The 21,426-nt window shown below is 36.7% G+C and overlaps 1 protein-coding gene across 50 annotated transcripts in view; it reads left to right on the plus strand.

Annotated features, from left to right (window-relative positions):
* Positions 1 to 21,426, plus strand: part of DTNB (dystrobrevin beta) — a 239,286-nt gene that overhangs the window by 101,053 nt on the left and 116,807 nt on the right. For all 50 annotated transcript variants that reach the window (XM_070573146.1, XM_070573151.1, XM_070573157.1 and 47 more), the window contains one exon: positions 12,390 to 12,514. In XM_070573146.1, the coding sequence (XP_070429247.1) occupies positions 12,390 to 12,514 (125 nt within the window). The remainder of the gene's footprint in view (positions 1 to 12,389; positions 12,515 to 21,426) is intronic.

Consider the following 21,426-nt stretch of genomic DNA (forward strand, 5'->3'; position numbering starts at 1 on the left):
TGATCTCCACGTCGAAATGGTTATTTTCGGCGCCATAGAGAATTCAGTTCTAGTAATATACCACAGTTTATTTATTCTCCTGTTGATCGATGTTCAACTTGTTTCTAATTTTCTGCTTTTCCAAACAAAGCTTTAGTGGATTTTCTGGTACAGGTCACCTTGTGCAACAGGGAGAGTTTTCCAGGGTATGATTTTAGGAGTGGGGTCCCTGGGTCAAGGGGGATGTTTGTCTTCAGTTTTACTAGATAGCACTAAATCCCTCTCCAAGGGGTCTTTCCTACCTTCTACTCCCACCAGCAGTGCTTCAGCTTTACAGTTTATTCACGTCTTCATTATAGGGAACACATTACTTTTAATTCTCTTCGGGAGCAGCAAAACTCTTAACAAATTGTTTGAAGAAGATGAGAAAATGAACTGCCAGTTCAAGCTACAGAGAAAGGAATTTATGTCAGTGATATCAAACTGACGTTCTATAGGGCAATCTAATACTCAGGGCAGCATTTTCCCTGTTGTGTGTACCGTGAAGGGTGCCAACTCCCACACAAAAGTGAAGGCCTCCTGCTCAGGCCAAGCTGATATGATGTTGAATTCTAACAAATCTGTTTGGATTTTTTTCCCCTGAAAGGGAAGCTGAAGTTATTTGTTGCTCAGTCCAAGTCGTTGCTGTTCTTTGTGCACTTCCACCTGGGCTATCGTTGAACCACTTGGAATAGCAGTGGTTTCTTTTTGTGGGCTAACGGGTTTTTGTAATTTATAAGTATGTTTCAGAAGCCGTATGTGAACTGATGACATTTTATTCTACCTAGCCACATTGTCATAACTATCAGACAGCTAATACTCTTAAATCTTGAAAGAGTAACAGAAATTACGTGAATTGCCTTTCTTTCATAGATTAATCAATCAAAATTACAGCTTTACAAATTGTTAAACTGGAATTTAGCAATTCTAGCTTTTTACTTTCTAAAGCAGTTATTCTGAAGCCCTTATAAAAAATAATATATCACAAGAGATATTACATAATTAAAAAAATACATTTTTATTAACTTAAGAAAAAAGAAATGGGAATTCTGTTTTAAGGTGGTGACCTGAGGACATGCTATAGCCTTTCCATCTTAGCCCACATACTTAGAAATGATAGATTAGAATTTTAAGAGTAATCTGCAAGTACACTAGAAGGGGGAAAAAAAGCAGGGAAACCCATGGTAGGCCACACACTGTGAAGAATTTCCATGAAAAGCAAATGAGATCATTTTGCAGAAGAAAACCTTGGTCCAAAACAAGAGTAGGAAAGTATTGCTGCTAAAGATAAGAGCTAGATCTGGAATGTTCCCACTTGGGAGTAGTTGATATGGGGAGCTGTGAAGGGCTCAAGACAGGTGACAGAGTGACTCTGGTGCTGTAGCATGATGATAGAGGTGTCTCAGGACGGTATAGTGTGTATAGGAGCTTGGGTTGGAGAGGCAGGGCTGGGTTCCAGGTACTTGATGAATTCAAGGGAGCTTGAGGGAGCTCCCATGCTTAGAAGACTTAGCTATGAAGCTTTTCCATGAAGTGGCACCTCTGTCCCTCCTCCAGTCTCACTGAGAACAAGTCCCATTGCTCCCCTCCAAGTAGGCAGTACACACAGGCAGCGTAGACTATCTGAACAGGAAGCCTTGACCACAAGGATGAGCATTTTGTTAAAAATCTCCCAAAATGAGAGACACACGTGTACACACACGCAACCATACAAAGGAGATAACAGAAGAATTTATCTCAGACATAGAATTAATAGAATAAGTAGAACTAGATTTTACAAGATGTATAGTTAAAGCTTTGAAGAAATATGATTATTATTTTATCTACCAAAAATACGTATTGACCTTGGAAATTAAAGTTTTCATTGTCAAAATAAGAAGTTTATTAGATGGACTGCTTAACAGTGTTTATAGCTGAAGAGTAAATTGTGAACTGGAAAATAGAGCAGAAAATTGTTCCTAAGCACATCACAAAAGGATAAAGTAATAGAAAACATATTAAGACATGGAGGCTAGATTGAGGAGTACCATCTAATAAGAGTTCCAGAAAGAGGCTAAAGAGAAGGCGGAGAGGTGATATCTAAAGAAGCCATAGATCTAGTTTCGAGATGGTGGACCAAACACATACTACCTCTTCCCCTTCTTCACCAAACCCATAGAAATGATAAAACATTAAGTTAGATTAGTAAGTTCCCTTTCAAGATTGAAAAGAAGAGAAGGAATGTTCCAGACGTGAAGCCATAAGATGTTTCTAAGCAAAGGAGGTAGGTCTTAAATGAGAAGTTGCAAAAAAGAGCTGCTTACACTGCCTGTTTGAGGCCGTCACTACTGCAGGGACCCTGAAGCTGCTCTGCTGACTTTGTCAGAACAGATTCAGCATGAGGCCCCCCCAGCCAGGAGGCCACTGTTGGGTAAGGTGGCAAGTGAATAGTTCTGTGTGAGATATTTGCATGACCAAGAACCATGAAAACCTAGAGGAAGCCAGCACAGTGAAATATGAACAGCAAAACTATACCCTAGGAAGTAGAACAATCAGAAAGAAACTTTAAAAATAGGTAAATTTAATTTCCTTAAAGGAAGGATAGAATTTCATGCTTAATACAAGAAGCAGAAGTTATGAAATGATAAACAGTAATGAAAATGAAAAATATAGTTGTTGGACAAATTCATTGGATGGGCTGCATGACAAACTGGATATAGCTAAATAACGAATTAGTGAATTTAAAAGATCGGGGTGAGAACTTCTCCTAACACTCAGCATCAAGAGATAAGAGAGTATGAAACAAAGGGTGAGGCATTTAGGACCATGTGGAAGTTCTAATATATATCTAATGGGAGTGGCAAGTGATGAAAATTGACAGATAATGTTTGAAGAAATAATGCCTGAAAATTTTCCAGAACTGAAAAAGTATGAGCTCTTAGATAGAGAGAGCCTGCTAACTGTCAGGAAAATACATCTTAAAAAGAAATAACACAAATCAGCACCTATATACCTCCTAGTGATAATTAATTCTAACTTGTAAGAAAATATAATTTTAAGTATGCATTAAAAATTTAAGGGTAACTACTAGAAGAATTAGATATACAGTCATGCATGGCTTAACGATGGCGATACATCCTGAGAAATGCATCGTTGGGGATTTCGTTGTTGTGCAAACATCATAGAGTGTACTTACATAAACCTAGATAGTCTAGTCTATTACACACCTAGGCTGTATGGTACTAATCTAACATTGACCGAAATGATGTTATGTGGCACATGACTATAAAATGTAAAACCTTAAAACTATAAGAATAAAACATGTAGCAAAAACAACATTGCCCAATCATATAGAAGACAGGAAAGTAAAAAAAAGAATATTATGGTAGAAAACACAAAATAAGTTGCTAGGAATAAATTTAAATATAGATATCAGTAATTAAATGTAAATAAATTAAACTCATCTATTTAAAAGATAAAAACTCTCAGATTTAATAAAACAACAAAAAACCACATATGTGCTATTTCAGAGAAGGATACAAACAGTTGATAATAAAGGGAGGAGGGGCTGGCCCAATGGCCAAGTGGTTAAGTTTGTGCGCTCCACTTTGGGGGCCCAGTGTTTCGCTGGTTTGGATCCTGGGCACAGACATGGCACCGCTCATCAGGCCATGTTGAGGCAGCATCCCACATGCCACAACTAGAAGGACCCACAGCTAAAATATACAGCTACATACTGGGGTGCTTTGGGGAGAAAAAAGAAAAATAAAATCTTTAAAAAAAAAAAAAAAGAAATTAAACCTAAAACGGTGGTGTCCCAGGGTCTATCAGACTGGATACTGGATTTGGCCAGTGGTTAGGGTTTAATGCTCCCATGTCATAGGAAATCTACCTTGGATCCACTCAAGGTGAGTAGAACTGATATTTTTTTAAAGGCTTGGACTTTAGATGGGCTGCCTCCTTAAGAAAGAGGGGCTAGAAGTACTCCACTGACCCAGAGAAGTAACAATGGGACTCCCATACAGGAAACAATCTCTGCTAATGGTGAGCTCTTTTTCAAAAATTGCAAACTCAATTACAAAACAATCTACTATGAGAGAGAATCAGAAACACAACAAACTTAAGTTAGTACGCCAAGAACTTTAGAAAATGATGCATTTAAAAAGTTAAAGAAGTGAATTTAGTAGTAGTGACGTTTTAAAAAGGAACAAGTCAATATGAAAAAGAACAAAATTGAACTTTCAGAAATAAAGAATAGTAAGGTGAAGCTCAATGGAGGAGTTAAACAGCACATTAGAGACAGCTACCGCAAAAATTAGGAAATGGAAAATAGATCTGAAGAAATTAACCAGGATATAGAATAGTGAGCACAGACGTAGGGAAATGGAAAATGTGAAAGATGATTAAAGGATTTGAAGGATAGAATGAAAAGATCAACCTAGCATTCTGTACCTGCCTGATCTGTTCAAGAGCAAAGAAGAAATACCTTTTCAGAAAAAATCCCAATAGGTTTGCCACCAATAGACTGTTGCTGTAGCAACTAATAAAGGATATACTTAGGGGAAAAAATAATTGAAGCAAGAGGGGAAAAACAGGACACAAGAAGAAATGGTGCACAGTGGAATTGGTAAATGTGGGTAAATTTAGATAAGCACCATGTGTAAAATAATAATAATGACTAATTTTGGTGGGCTTAAAATAAGATATAGCTAAAGTTCTTAAATCACCTATGACATGAACATTTGAGGCATGATTAGAGTAAAGGATTTTAAGTTAAGGGTAAGAGTGCAGATGCTGATTAAGATTGTGGTAAGAGTTCATGTTAAAATACTTAGAGGAGTTTCCTGACTTGTTTGAGGATTTAGTGGGCTTATATTTCTGCCTGGATCTCCTCAGCTGGTGGCTTGGAGCTCAGGATGATATACTCAGTAATTTGAAGTGAACATGACAGGAATGGCCTCCAAGGCACCAGTCCTGAGCTTTTTGCATTGGGTTGTTGTGCTCCCAAGTGTCAGGGCCTGTAGCATGTGTCCTGAGCTGAAGACTGCTGTGCAAGGAATTAGCTTGAGGCTGATTGAAAACACAGTCGTCTGAACTCAGAAATATTTTCAGGATGTCTTAGTGCCCGGTCTATGGTTATGTGAGGATAAGAAGTCTCAGCCCTGGCACAGGAACACACAGTGCAGCGGTGGCAGCACCCTACCTTAGCGTCTGCCCCTGTGTCCACCTCTGTCTCAGCCGAGCTTCTCTTTCATGACCCCCAACGTGGCACTTGGCGTCCCCAGTCTACTTCTGACTCGTTGCAAGAATGTCTCAGTGTCCTGGGCCGTCTCTCCCAGTCCCTCTTTGTTCTTTCTCTGAGTAACTTTACCTGGTGTGGGGCTGTGTTGTATCATGAAAAGAGTAAGATGGGCCTAGTTGTATGAACTTTTGTTTCCACACCTATAAAGTTAAGACTGTTAACATCTAATTCATAAGAGCTTTGTGAGGGTTAAATGAGCCTATGTACGTGTGCAAAGCACCTATCAGGTACCTAACGCTAAGTTCGCAATAAATGTTACTTCCAATTCAGTAAAACAAAGCCACCACCAGAAGAGTCTACTCAAAGAGTATAATTGCCAAAAAAGGAAAATAAAAATAAAATGAGAAAAAGAAAACCTAAAAAATAAGAAAGGGCAAAATCAAAGGGAAAAAAATGAAATAATAAGTAATGACATAACACGCTACAGAAATAAATCCCAGTATATTAGTAATCAGTAAATTAATGAAGTTTTCCAGATAAAAAGCAACAATTGTCAAATGGATATTTTTAAAAATTGGGCTCTATGCTGTTTACAAGAAACAGCAAAGAAAGTAAATATATACACAGAAAAGTTGAAAGTTAAGGATTGAAAAAAGACATACCAGGCAAAGAACTAACCGAAGGAAACTTAGTGAAACTATATTAATCTCAGAAAATAGATTTCAGGGCAAAAATCTTTACCAGAGAGGTTAAAATGGTACATTTAATATTATGTATATTTTATCACAATTTAAAAAATCTTTACCAAACATAAAGTTTACCAAACATCACCAATCATTAGGGAAATGCAAATCAAAACCACAATGAGATATCCTATCACCTCACACCCATTAGGATGGCTACTATTAAAAAGAAAAACAGGGGCCAGCCAGGTGTCACAGCGGTTAAGTTTGCACGTTCTGCTTCTCGGCGGCCCGGGGTTCGAGGGTTTGGATCCCAGGTGCAGACATGGCACCGCTTGGCAAAAAGCCATGCTGTGGTAGTCGTCCCACATATAAAATAGGGGAAGGTGGGCATGGATGTTAGCTCAGGGCCAGTCTTCCTCAGCAAAAAGAGGAGGATTGGCAACAGTTAGCTCAGGACTAATCTTCCTCAAAGAAAAAGAAAAACAGAAAGTAACAATTGTTGGCAAGGATGTAAAGAAATCGGAACCTGTGTGCACTGTTGGTGGAATGTAAAATGGTGCAGCCACTATGGAAAACCGTAGGGAGGTTCCTCAAAAAGTTAAAAATAGAATTACCATATGATCCAGCAATTCCACTTCTGGGTATGTGTACAAAAAAATAGAAATCAGAGTCTCAAAGAGATATTTGTACACATGTGTTCATAACAGAATTATCACAATAGCCAAAACTTGGAAGCAATCCTGAGTGTCCATTGATGGATGAATGGATGAACAAAATATGATATATACATACAATGGAATATTATTCAGCCTTGGAAAGGAAAGAAATTCTGACATATGCTACAACGTGGATGAACATTAAGGACATTATGCTAAGTAACAGAGGCCAATCACAGTAAGACAAATACTGTATTATTCTCCGCATATGAGAGATCTAGAGTAGTCAAATTCATAGAAACAAAAAGTGGACTGGTGGTTGCCAGGGGGTTGGGGGAGGCGTAAATAAGGAGTTGTTTAATGTTGAAGATTTGCAAGATGAAGAAGTTCTGGAGATTGGTTGTACAACAATGTGAATATACAGCCATTCGTCGTTTAACGGTGGAGATGCGTTCTGAGAAATGCATCGTTAGGCAGTTTTATTGTTGTGCAAACATTATAGAGTGTATTTGCACAAACCTAGATGGTATAGCCTACTGCACACTCAGGCTATATGGTACTGATTTTATAGGACCACCATCATATATGCAGTCTGTTGTTGACTGAAATGTCATTATAACGTGCATGGCTGTACTTACCACTGCTCAACGGTGCATTTAAAAATGGTTAAGATGGTAAATTTTATGTATAATTTACCACAATTTTTTAAAATAAAGTAAAAAGAGAGAGGGTTACTGGATACAAAATCTACAAAATGACTTCAAATAAATAACAGATGCATAGATCCTTTATGACAAGAATTTATAACTTTATTGAAAGACATTAAAAGGCCTAAATACATGAGGAGATGAACGCATTCATGGAAAGAAATGTTCAGTATGTAAAGATTTCAGTTCTCTCCAACATTGTCTATAGATTTGATCAATGCCTTTAAAATCTCCACAGGATTTTTTTGTGGTAAGTGATAAACTGATTCTGAGGGTCAAGAATAATGAAGACTCTCCTAAAGAAGAAGGTAAGTGTGGGGCTGTGGTGCTACCTGAAAAGATAAGAAGCAGCTCTGGCAATTAAGTCATTACAATACTGGTGCAGGACTAGAAAGAATGTCTGTCTTAGGAAAGAATGGCCTGTTTATTAAGTGATCCTGAGGCACTTGGTTATCCATATTGGCTAAAATTGGATTCTTTCCTCATACCTATCAAAAAAATCAGTTCTAAGTAGATTCAAACTTAAATGTGAAAGGTTAAAACTTTAGAAGACAATGTGGGAGAATATCTTTGTAACCTCAGGGAGGGAAATATTTCTTAAGATACAAAAAGCTCAAAATATAAAGGAAAAGATTAATAAATTGGGACTGCCATTATATTTAAAGATGACTGTTCATCAAAAACAGAGTGAAAAACAAGCCTTAAAGTAGGAGATGTTTGCAAGACATACCTTCCATAGGATTAAAATACAAGAAGTATAAAGAACTCTTGCAAATCAGCACAAGAAAGGCAACCCAGTGAAATACTACACCAAAGATGGGAACAGGCATTTCACAGGCGAAGAAACACAAATGGCCCATAAATGCAGGAAAAGATGCTCAATCTTTTTAGTAATCAGGAAATTGCAATTTAAAACCACAATACCATTTGTCACCCACCAGATTGGCACATGTTAAAATGTCTGACAAGAACGAGGGTTGGCCAGAATGTGGAGGGTCAGGAAGTCTCCCACACAGCCGATGGGGGTGGAAATTAGTGTAACCACTTTGTAAAAACAAGTTGACAGTGCCTAGTAAGATTGAATGTGTGTAATTTATGACCGAATAATTCCACTCTTAAGAAATTCTTACACATGGCCACCGGGAGACATGGACAAAGAAGTTTACAGCAGCATTGTGAATGAGAGGGAAAAATGGAAACAACCCAAGTGTTCATCGGCAGTGGAATGGATGTATAAATTATGATGTGATAAAGCAATGAGGTGCAGTTAAACGGTGAAAAAAGTGAATGAATTACAGCTACATGCATCACCAAGTATGAATTGTAACATAATTTTGAGGGAAAGAAGCAAGTTGCAGAAAAAGAAAATATTGGTAAGTGTGCATAGGTTTTAAACATGTGCAGTCATGCACCATATAATGACATTTTGGTCAATGATAGACCGCATATCCCACAGTGGTCCCATAAGATTAGTACCGTACAGCTTAGGTGTGTTAGTAGGTTATACCATCCAGGTTTGTGTCAGCACACTTAGGATATTCACACAATGGTAAAATCTCCTGACAACGCATTTCTCAGAACACATCCCTGTAGTTAAGCAATACGTTGACTGTATTAAATAAATCATGGATTATTTCTACATGATTGCTAAAATAATAAAATCCAGGACACTGATTACCAGGAGAAGAGCAGATGTGGTGGGAGTGGGCTGTGTTAAAAAAGGGCCCACAGCAAAGCTTCAAAGTGATGATAACGTTTTATTTCTCAGGCAGAAGAGTGGGTAGATGGATATTTGCTTTATAACTTTTTAAACTGTACATGCATGTTTTAGGCACTCACATATTTTAAAAAAATTGTAACCAGTATTATTTTTAAGAGATAGGAGGAAATGTTTTGAAATTAGATAAAGTGGATTAGAGTATTGAAAATGCACAAATATTGGAAATCATCACCTGTCTGGAGATTTAATTTTCTAGGTTAAGGCCTCTCCATATACCAGGTTTTTGTTTGTTTGTTTGTTTGTTTAAAGATTGGCACCTGAGCTAACAACTGTTGCCAATTTTTTGTGTCTGTGTGTGTGTGCTTTTTCTCCCTGAATCCCCCTGGTACGTAGTTGTATATTTTAGTTGTGGGTCCTTCTAGTTGTGGCTTGTGGGATGCCGCTCAGCATGGCTTAATGAGCAATGCCATGTCTGCATCCAGGATCCTAACCAGCTAAACCCTGGGCCACCAAAGCAGAGCACCTGAACTTAACCACTCGGCCACGGGGCCGGCCCCTCCATATACCAGTTTTAAAGTTCAGGGAGGGGAAAGGCACAGAGACCTGAAGAAGCATCTCTGTTATGGCAGCTTAAATGAAGCTTGGGAGATGCTGGTGCCTAAGCCTGGACTGGTTGCTGTCCTCCCTCACTGCTGTGAATATTTAGTGACTAACCACCAGGTCCTGGGCATCGTCCTAGGGGCCAAGTAGCCAAAGAGATAATGTCCCTGTCTTGGCACTTATAGCAGTTTTCAAATTCTTGCTTACAGTTTTCGTTAATCTTAGCCTCCTAAACTAACTCCACCCTCAAATTCACTTCAGGTCCATATCATAATTCACTCTTCGAGATCTTTTTAAACAAATCATTTATTTACATATTTAGACAGCCTAATTGAATGTGTATCTTTAAAATTTTCAGGGTAATATCCTTTCTGGTTTGGTCTTAGCCCTTAGTTAATATTCTAATTTATCTCTATATATTTATTTCCAGTTTTTTTTCCTTCCTGTCATATGAAAACTCTCTTGAAGTGCTCTAATTATTTGGAATTGACTTTGATGTATTGATTTTACGTTTCTGTCCATATTTTTGAGACCAGAAATTGGGTCCAATCTTAAACCCTGACTTACAGCAGTATTTTTAAAATCACAACAAGCATACTGCTAGAGAATATTAGGTGGTACAAAGGGAAACATTTTTTATTTTAACTATGTAGTTATTTTATTGCTTATTATTAAATATATACATGAAACCTGTCATTTTATGGCTGTTATTGCATAGGATGCACCCAGGTTGTCTGTATGATACTCCATCTCACATAGACTGCATGAATTAATGGCCCAGGTGGTTCTCAGATATAGCAAAAACCATGAACTTAATACATGGGTTACTGATGTAGAGTTAGTTGTAAAGGTGAATTAAGGTATTCTCTGATTGTCTCTTACTTGTATCAGAATGCTCAGAAAATAAAGCTTGTGTAGTTTGGTCAGGAAAAAGCAATCCAGGAAATTCATTCAGGCAAATAATTTGTCCAGATAACATATTCTGTTGTAGGACAGGTTCTGGAAATACATAGGTGAGTGAATTGTAGATCCTGCCCCTCAAGAGCACCAGTCTAACAGGGATAGACATTAAAAAGTGCAACATAGCATGCAAAGTGCAGCTGTGGAAACGTGTGCACGAGAAATGGGTAGCTTGGAGAGATGGGCACTGACTTATGGAGCAGTGAGGAAAGTCTTCACAGAGGGAGGGAGCCTTCAAGCAGTCTTGAGAGATGATCAGAAAATTTGCAGAGAAATAGACTGGGAAAGAGGGACCTCAGAAAGGCATGTGCCAAGGTGCAGAGAACCAAGAGAGCATATGTGTTGGGTTAACTGAGCAGCTGGTCATTTATGCTGATGTGAAGTGAGGTGAAGAGGGAGGCGGGAGCCAGACATGAAAGAGCTTGTGTGGAACATGGCGGCGTTTATTTAGATCTTATTCTATAAATGATTCTCAGCCTTTGAAAGATTTTAAGCAGAAGACTGACATGATGCCTGGGGACAGTGTAGAATGTGGATTGGAGGGGGAAGAATCAGAGCCACATTACAGCTAGTTGTTGGGCAAAGGGATAATGGAGAGCAGTTAAGGGGAAGCTCAGAATTCCTGCTTTGTTTAGCTTCATATAATTCTTAGGAAATTGGGTTACATTTAGACTATTCCCAGGATTTAATGTGTTGAAGGGGATAGTGGAATCAATATATGAAGTCTGTGAAGAAATTGGTATTATTTAGTTTTTATTATAAACTATTAATTAACTTTGCCTATATAGTCTTAAGGGCAAACAGATTTTTGCTTATTTTCTGTAAAAATATAGAGCAGCGTATAAAATTTAAGTGGACATGTAGTATTGATGAGGCACACTGCTGCCAACAAGTTCTATTTTCCACTTAAAGTGGTACATGTGGTAATACACTGCCGAGGCAGTAGGTTGAAATATTTAAACTTTTTTCAATTAATATCCTGCCAAGAAAATCTCAGACAACAGTGTTACTTAAAGAGAATTGGGTGGACAATAAAATCGGTATATAAAGAGCCTCCTTTACGTATAGGTTTTAGATTTGAATGTTCTACGTAACTTAATTGTGGCATACCGTTTACTTTGGCGCATATTGACTATTAAATCCTAGACTTGATAGTCTTTGGATTTGGTGTGTATTCTACCTTCCAGAGAAATGTATTAGCATCCCAGCTTATTTTGTACCTTGAGCATTATCATAATTTACAGTCACAGGTCTGACTCTGACTGCCTGTGTTTGTGCGTGTACTCATTTGTATGTGTACATAGCAGACCCTGAACACCAAATGTTCTGCCTCACATTTATTTTGTCAGTATTCTCTTAATAGGCATGTTTGGGATGTGGCTGAGTCAGCTGATTTGCTAACATTCAAAGGCTGTGAGCTCTCAGCATCATCTTAGCTTTTTAGTATTTTAGCCCAGCAAAAATTTCTAGCTCTGATTGGGGAATTAGCTATAACATCTTACCAAAAATGATCCAGAACATCAAAAGAGGGAGTTCATGCAAAGAGCACATAGAGATGTTCAAAAGGAGAGTTTACGTTAACTTGATAGTGTGACTGCATAGTGGAACTGAGGGAGTAGGCACAGAAATGAGGGACCACAGATGAGCTTGGACCAATTTGTAGGCCCCTTTCTGCAAGACCCAATAATGTTGATTATAATGAAACTTAGTTTGTATTGAAAAGATGTTTTCTGCAGTTCTTGTCACCAAGTTCTTTTGAAGTTCTTTTTCGTTCTTTTGAAGATTTAATTCTTTATTTCCTTATTTTCTACTTTGACACAGAAATCCCCTGCGAAGAAGCTGAGCCATGCAATTAGTAAATCTTTGGGGTGTGTACCCACCAGAGAACCTCCACATCCTGTTTTTCCTGAACAACCAGAGAAACCACTTGACCTTGCAAATATAGTGTAAGTATGTACCTGGAAGTGGATGTGGATTATTCTGAAATGGAGACCTTGCTAAATTCTTTTGGATCAAAACCAAATATCACCTAACATGAACCTTTAACCTTCTGGTTTTTACTTTATGTTTGGGGAACTTAGACTTCAAGCTTTCATCTCTTTAAATCGCCATAAATGTCTATGTGGAAACCTAGCTCCTGAGCCCTGAAGTCTAAGTAACACAGCAGTCTTCAGCAGAAACAGTAATACACTGAAGAGTGGTAATTATTGTGCTGGGTTTAGCAAGGTTGCCTTTTGTTATTTGTGTTCTTCCTTAAATCAGTAGAGATCATTTCTTCTCTACAGCAGTAATGCCCACAGATTTTAAAAATTACTTTAGACAACATGGAAATAAAAATCAACCTAATTTGCTCTTTTTGTATTGAGAGAAAATTAGAAAGCATAAGACTATATTCTGTAAATAAAACTAGTGTTTATATATATGTATGTATAAATATATATATGTGTGTGTATGTCTATGTTTAGTTGAATATTCATGCTGGAAAGTAGAGGGAACAAAAAAGTTGGAGAAATACAGAAAGAGGAAAAGTAAGGAGGAAGAGAAACAGAGAAAGTTGAGATTCAGTCTCTGTTCTGGTTTCTTCACTCTGAATTAAATGATGATGTTAAGTGTACTCTGCTGGATAAAATTGGTAGGTTTTCTGATCATTAGTCTTTATCAGGTGTTTAGAAGTTTTTCTGTTGGAGTAGACACCCATTTTCTTTTACCTACCTAATGGTAGGTAGTTTGACTAAACAAGCTCTTAGGGTTCTTGATCTTTTCTTTCTTTTTTTCATTCAATAATTTTTAAGACTGTCATATTTATTAAAACAATACACACCTATGGATTAAAAATTCAGTAGGGGGCCAGCCCGGTGGCACAGCGGTTAAGTTTGCGTGTTCTGCTTCGGTGGCCCGGGGTTCACCAGTTCAGATCCTGGGTGCAGACATATGCGCCGCTTGGCAAGCCATGCTGTGGCAGGCGTCCCACATGTAAAGTGGAAGGAAGATGGGCACCGATGTTAGCTCAGGGCCAGTCTTCCTCAGCAAAAAGAGGAGGATTGTTGGCAGACGTTAGCTCAGGGCTAATCTTTCTCAAAAAAAAAAAAAACAAATCAGTAATGCAGAAGAGCTTATAATGAAATGCAGCACATCCCCCCACACTTCATTGTGCTTTCTCTGGGTTTTAGATCTACTAGTGGTTACCTCCAGATCTCTAAATAGTATATTTAGAGCACCATTTCTTGACTTACAGGTCTGGGCATTATTGAATTTCTTCTGTGGTGTAAGGAACCAATCTCATTTATAACTCTATATCAACTCATTCCAGTTTTTCATAATTATATCGCCATTTTTTAAAGTTGGTTAACTTTGTAATTTTAAATAATATTCTTAAACCTTTATTTCTTGTAACTTCTTTCTACTTGCACTGTGTAAACTGAAGAAATTAGTGCCTTCTACTTCTCCCTTCTCCTTTTGCCTCCTAACTTCTGTCATCTGTGCCATTACTTTTATATTGTCAAAGCTGATAATATTTCTGTTCTCGTCTATGACTGTAACTAAGTCTTCAGAGATGTATTAAGGGTTAAACCTAAAAGTTGGAAACCAAAGAACAGCATTTGCAGTTAATAGCATTCATTACAAAGTCAGACAGTGTGCTGCGATTCTGTAAATCCTTTTGTCTAGTTCCAGTGTCATGATCCCTGTGCAGTTATTCTCGCATCCGAGTTCAATGGGAACTTCTTTCTTACACACCACTGATTGCTCAAAATCATGCCTGCCGACTTTATAACCGGATTGACTTTCTGACTGTTGTTTGTCCTTCAGTTTCCCATTGCTTTCTTATTCCTGCTGGGAAAAAATATGCTTTTTTTCCCCTACTATGTTTCATAGTGAATTTTACCTGTTGCTTGTAATCCATTTTTCAGTTAAATTTGATAACCTTTTCCCTTTTTGGTTAGTGTTTTTTATGTTGCATCTTTTCATTAAAAAAAGAAATCCTTGCCTGCCCCAACATTGTAGTGGTTTTCTCTCTCTCTTTTTTTTTAGTTTTGAAGATATCCCTTTCATGTATGTCTTTAATTCATCTGGAATGGATTTTTGTGTATGGTGTAATATAGAATATCCAGTTCTCTTTCCCTCTCTCTCTTTGCATTTGAATAATAGCTTGTCTCAGGGCATTTATTGGATAACCCATCATTTCCTCACTGACCTACAATGCCACCATTGTCATAAATGAAGTTTCCAAATATACATCGTCTGGTTTCTGGGCTCTTTATTCTGTTCCTTTGGGTCCAGTTGTCCATCCCTATGCCACTGTCACACTGTCTTAATTACTATAAGGGATTAAGTAATCTTCTTTTTTAGGAATGTCTTGTCTGTTCTTTGCTTGTTCATATAAATTTAGAATCAGCTTATTGAGTCCCTCATAAAATATTTTTGGAATTTTGATCAGAGATTCGTTATATCTCAAGATTAAATTGGGGAGAATTAACATCTTTACAATATTAAGCCTTCCATTCCATAAATGTGTTATGTCTTTCCATTTATTTAAATATTCTTTTGTGCCTTTCAGTAAAGCTTTATAATTTTTTCCCAGAAAGGTCTTGTATCTGTTAGATTAATTCTTGTGTGCTTTAGATTTGTTGTTGCTGTTGCAAAGGGTGCCTTTTTTCCTACAGTTTTTTTGAGGTATAATTTGTATGCAATAAAATGCACCCACGTTAAGTGTACAATGCAGTGAGTTTTGGCAAATGTATACAGTCATGCAAATTGTATCTTTTTTGACCTGTGTGTCTTAACAGTTTGTTGCTGGTATATGGAAATGAAAATTGTTTTTTGTATTTTAATCCACTATCTAATCATCTTGCTTAACTTACTCATTAATTCTAGTAATTTGTACTCAGATTCTTTTGGATTTTCTATAAATAATTATATCACCTGCAAATAATGATAGCTTTGTTTCTTCCCTCCTACTCCTTATACTTTTAAGTTTTAATCATACTTTTTTTCTTTTGATCCTTTTGTGCCGGCTAGAACCTCCAGTGCAACACTGAATAAAAGTGGTTTAGTAGGCATTCTTGTGTTATTACTAATCCCAAAGAGAATGCTTTCAGCGTTCGTTTAGTTTGTTATTTGATGTAGGATTTGTAGAAACTGTTTATTAGATAAAAGAGATTCCCTTTTATTCATAGTTTGCTAAAAGTGCTTTCGTTTTGTCATGAATGGATGTCGAATGTTATCAAAGACTTTTTTCTGCATTAATTGAGATGATTGTGTGAGTTTCTTTATTCTATTAATATAGTGAATTACATTAATTGTTTTTTTTAAACAACCCTACGTTCCTGGAATAAACATAAGTTGACCTTCCTTTTAATACACTGCTGGATTTCATTTGCTAATATTTTGTTTAGATTTTGTGTATGTTTGTGAGTTAAATTGTCCTGTAATTTCCCTTGTTTTTTTTTTTTTTATCTTTTTTTATTTTTAGGACAAAGTTTGCCCAGTTTGCTGTCTTCAAAGAGTTGAGGAGCATTCTTTCTTTGTATATATTTTGGAAGCACTTGTTTGAGATTGGAATTATTTGCTCCTTAAATTTTTGGTAAAACTCACCAATGAAGCTATCCGTGCCCAAAGCCAAATTCTTTGGGGGAAGATTTTTAACCGTTAATTCCATTTTTAAAAGTAATTATAAGACTATTTTCACTTTTTATTTCTTTTTGAATCACCTTGGAACATTTTATATTTGTAAGAATTTGTCAATTTCATCAAAATTTCCAAAGTTATTGGTACAAAATTCATAATATTTTATCTACAGGAAGTGTGTTAATGTCCCATTTTTATTCCTACTCTCATGTATTTATGGTTTTTCTCTCTTTTTTTTCCTTGAAAAGTCTTGCTATAGGTTTGTCTAATCTGTATTATTTCTTTTGCTATAGTTTCTTTGGGTTTATTGTGCTACTCTTTTTCTTACTTCTTTAAAAATATAGTTAGCTTACTCATTTCAGCTTTTTTCCCCCTATTAAGCATTCAAGGCTATTAATTTCTCTAAGCACTAACTGAGTAGTATCCAATTTTATTATGTAATTTTTAAAATTGTCTTTTATTGTTTATTTTCTAAGTTCTGCTATGATTTCTTCTTTGAGGAGTATACTTTCTTAATTTCCAAACATGGGGGTTTTCTAGTTGCCTTTTTGTTATTAATTTCTAGTTTAATTTCATTTTGGCCTGAAAAATTGTCTGCATTTATCAGTTCTTTCAAATTTGTTGAGAGACACTTATTATCTAGCATATGACCAAGTTTTTATTATGTTCCAGGTAAGCGTCAAAACAACGTTTATTCTATGCTTTTTGGGTGCAGAGTTTACAGTGAATGACCGTGTGTCCATTAGGTCAAGTTAATCACGTTACTCACATCTTCTGTAGCTTTACTGACTTGTTCAAAATGATACATTTCACTAGGAAATTGAAAATTTATTCTCAGGTAGTGACTCTCTCTATTCCTAATAATTCTGTTTGTCCTTAAGTCTATTTTGTCTACTAGTAACATTTTAATATCTTTTGCTGGTATGTGCCTAGTTTAACTTTCTCCATCCTTTTACTTTCAACCTCTCTGTGTCCTTAGGTTTTCAGTATGTTTCTTGTAAACTGTAAGCTGGATTTTTAAAATCTGACCTGACAACCTGTCTTAACTGGGGAGTTTGATCTATTTAAATGTATTATTATAATATTATCATTATTGTAATCAGTCATTTATTATAATTTAAATTGATTTATGTTATTATAGTTTTAAAAATTAGTATTACTGTGATATTTGAACTTTTTTCTACCATCTTATTTTGTGCTATTTATCATATTTTAAAAATTTACCTCTGTTTGCATATCCCACTCTAGTCACCCTCTCCACCCATAGGTAACTATTCTATGTGCTTATTGTATATCTTTTTTTTTTTTTTTTGAGGAAGATTAGCCCTGAGCTAACATCTGCTGCCAATCCTCCTCTTTTCAATGAGGAAGACTGGCCCTGAGCTCACATCCATGCCCATCTTCCTCTACTTTATATGTGGGACGCCTACCACAACATGGCTTGCCAAGTGGTGCCATGTCCGCACCCGGGATCCGAACCGGCGAACCCCAGGCCGCCAAAGCGGAATGTGTGCACTTAACCGCTGTGCCACCGCGCCAGCCCCATGTATATCTTTTTATTAGTATACGTTCTTGAAAACTAGGTATTGTTTTGTATGTCCTTTTGAAAAATTTATGTAAGTGGTATTACGAACACCATTTTACCTGTCCGTTCTCCCCTTGACGGACAGACACTGCCTTCAGATCTCTGCCTGCACATATAATGCCACAGTAAATACCTCAGATGTTTCTCAGTGAAACTGGTTAAGAATTTCTTTGTACCTAGGGTACAGTTGTTGGGTCAAAGGTTATGTATAGCCTGACCAGAAGAAGTGTATTAGGGAATCCAGTAGTCGAGTGTAGACTTTCAGTTAATCTGTCCATTTAATTCAGGCTCATATCCCCATGTCTAGCTGGTGTGCCTGAGTTCAGACTTTCTGGTCAGTTTCACTAGAGAGTAACCTATAGTTTCCTACCAGGCCTAAGAGAAAGTAATCATCGGGCTGTGTGGTGCTAGGGAGTGGGGTGGGGGAGATGCTCTGCTTCTTAGGCAGACTTTTGACCAAACCTCTTAATTTTAATGTACCCCCAAACTCCTCTTTCACTGGCGCTAGGCATCTCTAATTCCTGAGCATTCCTGGTCTTCTGTGGCTCTATTTGCCTCGTCTTGGGATAAGTTTGACCTCAGGTCTCGTCTTCTCTATTCATTAAAAAAGCCCTTCCCATATCCAGTTTCTATTAGAAATCTAAGTGGGAATTCAGCCGGGGACTGACAGCTAAGAATTGGGACCTGAATTTTTCTTTATTGATTCTTATCATTTTATTAAATTTACCTGGAATCTTTTTTTTTTTAATAAATAAAGCGTTGTAGATAAAATTTTGGTTTCCTATGTTCTTCTTCCTAATCCCATTACCCTTTCTCTCTCCCAAAGAGTAGCCACTAACATTTATTTGGTATTTATCACTCTATACATGTTTTTCACTTTTACTAGATTTTTATGCAGACATAAAATCATGTATTTTAAAACTTTATGTAAACAGTCATGCTCTGTATATCCTTATGTAAGTTTATTACTTCATTAGTCTGTTTTTGAGATTTATCCAAAATCCATTGAATTCATCCAAAAGTCCATTGAATAACCATACCACAAGTAATCCATTCTCCTCTTGATAGACATGGAGGTTGTTTCCAGTTTTTGACTACAACCTACAATGCTGCTGTGAGCATTCTCGTGCAGAGAATTTCCCTAAGGTGGAAGTATAACTATTGAGTTCTAAGATATAAATATTATATAATCAGGATAGGCTAGATAATATTACAGTAGAAAATTAGCCCCAAAATCTCTTGGTTCAACTCATGAGTGTTTACCTGTCACTAACACAAAGTCCATTGTGGATTGGAAGGAGCTGAACTCTGGGCAGCAACTCAGTGGTTTAGGCTGGCTTCAATCTCTGGCTCTACCATCTTGACAGGAGGCCTCATTAATTGCTGCAGCAAAGGAGGAGAGTTTATACAGAGCTCATGTCTGTTCTTCTGTGCTTTGGTTCACATGTGACACATTTCCTCACAGCTCTTACATAAATTCAGGTGTGTGCTGTCTTCTGCATACCTAGGAAGGAGAGGAGAAACAGAATATTGGTCAGCTCTAGTAATGTGTACCGCAACTGCCTTCAACTCTACTAGGTATTACTAGACTAAATATTACCTGGAACTCAAATTTTATAGTTCAAGTATTTATTGATCTAAATTATTCCCAAGCCAAGAATATAGTCAGCAGACCACCCTTTTAGATTCCGATAAAACTTTGAGCAATTAATCCTATTTGGATTGACTAGATAACTTTTAAAATCCCATTCAACTTTGAGTTTCTGTGTTTTGTAGGGGTTTTTTTCCCCCTGTATTCACCACATGTTAATGGTTCTCAAGCTTGGCTAATACCCAGATCACTCAGCTTTAGAAAGTGAAGACTGTCAGGTTACTTCTGTTCTAGTCAGCATTCATTGTTCTGGGGGTGTCTTGGCTATCTGCCTTTAAAAAAGTCCCCTAGTGAATCTGATAAGTTTATGGAACCACTGCATTAGAATGTAAGTAGTCTTAGCTATCTGAACAACAAGCAAAGAATTCAATATTAAATATCCAAAAGTACATACAGAGTACAAGTAAAATATAAATATGTGAACAGCAATTCTTAACTCTTGCTAAGATGCTCAATTATCTATTCATTCTGCAAATATTTATTGAGGACCTTCCAGATACTATGCAAGGTGCAAACAGTGTTCATGCAATACTTTGCTTATAAGTAAATAGATTTGAGTGCAAGTGAGGAAGCCAGTTTTATGCAGTGTCTTCAGCTGGCTTCCTTAGGAAAGAGTTACAGGTGTAGCTCAAAAGATGAGAAAATTGTGAAGAGTGGGCTGCTGTGCATTTCTCATTATGGTTAGGAAAAAAAGGTTGCTCTTTTGCACTTAGAAATGAAGGTAGCGCCAACATTTGAATGCTTTAAGTCAGCAAATTATTTAATTTACAGTCATGATTTCTTAGTCATTGTTTTATAATAATTTAAAAGGATCCTCTTTTTAGACATAGACAATTTCCTTGCACTTTATGAACCTTTACACATTGTAGGTATTATTTTCAAACTCCCAAGTTGTTTATATTTGTTATGCTAAAAATCAATAATCCTGATTGAAATGAACCCCAGCTACCAAGGGGGTTGGGAGCTGGGGGTGGAATCCAGAGGACCGAATGACCAACTTCGTGGATCCTTTCCCTGGCCTAAACACTTTTCAAGTAAGCTCTCTCTATATAGTTATTTCTTATTTAGCATGCTTGTTTGCTGACAACTTTTACAAAAAAGGGGATATTCTGGAAAGTCTGTATCTTCCACTTTGTCAAGCTGAATCTTTCCCTAGGTATGGAGTAAAGTAAACGTTCACCCTTTGGTTAAAGAGAGTCTGTCACCAAAGCACACTTTTATTCTGAGAGATTCTCCCTTTTAGCAGAAATGTTGCTGAGTGTTTCAAATGTAACTTCATAGTGAAAAAGAATAAAGGTTAAAAACAAAAGCTGATTTCTATCTCTTTGTGCTTGCTAACACTTCTTATAAGTGCATATTTTGTGTTGAGTAGTTTTTTAATGTCTTTTTTGTATGATTAAAAACAATACTTGTCCATTGTAAAAACATTCAGAAAAATACAAGTGCATAACCCTGCTGCCCAAAGACAACTATATTAATTTTTTAGTACGTGCACTCCAGCCCCAGTCTTCTCCCATGCGCATGTATTTTTGTGCAGGATATTGCTGTTTGTAAACCATTCTTTTAACTAAGCAGTATATTTTACATATTGTTCTATGTCAGTTAACATAGATTTAAATTATCATTTTAAATAGTGCTTGTTATTCTATTGCATGAATGTATTATAATTTATATATGATCTATTCTAGAGCATTTAGGTTGTTTCCAATTTTTTGCTATTAAACAGTGCTGCAAAAAACCTTTTTGCATTCTTTGTTCTGACTTGCGCTTGTGTCCAGTTAGTTATTTGGTATAAATTCTTAGAAGCTGAATTTGTTGGTCAAAGAGATGTGCTTCCTAAGGCTTTTAATTCATATTGTCAAATTGACCTGCAGAAAGGTAACATCGGCTGCCCTGGACCTTCACCTATTGGAGACATTTTCAAACTTTTTAGTCTTTGGTAATCTGATAGGTGAGAATGATATCTCTTTGTTGTGTTTATTTGCATTTCTTTCATT

The sequence above is a fragment of the Equus przewalskii genome, chromosome 14 (assembly GCF_037783145.1).
Source record: "Equus przewalskii isolate Varuska chromosome 14, EquPr2, whole genome shotgun sequence".
Lineage (NCBI taxonomy): Eukaryota > Metazoa > Chordata > Mammalia > Perissodactyla > Equidae > Equus > Equus przewalskii.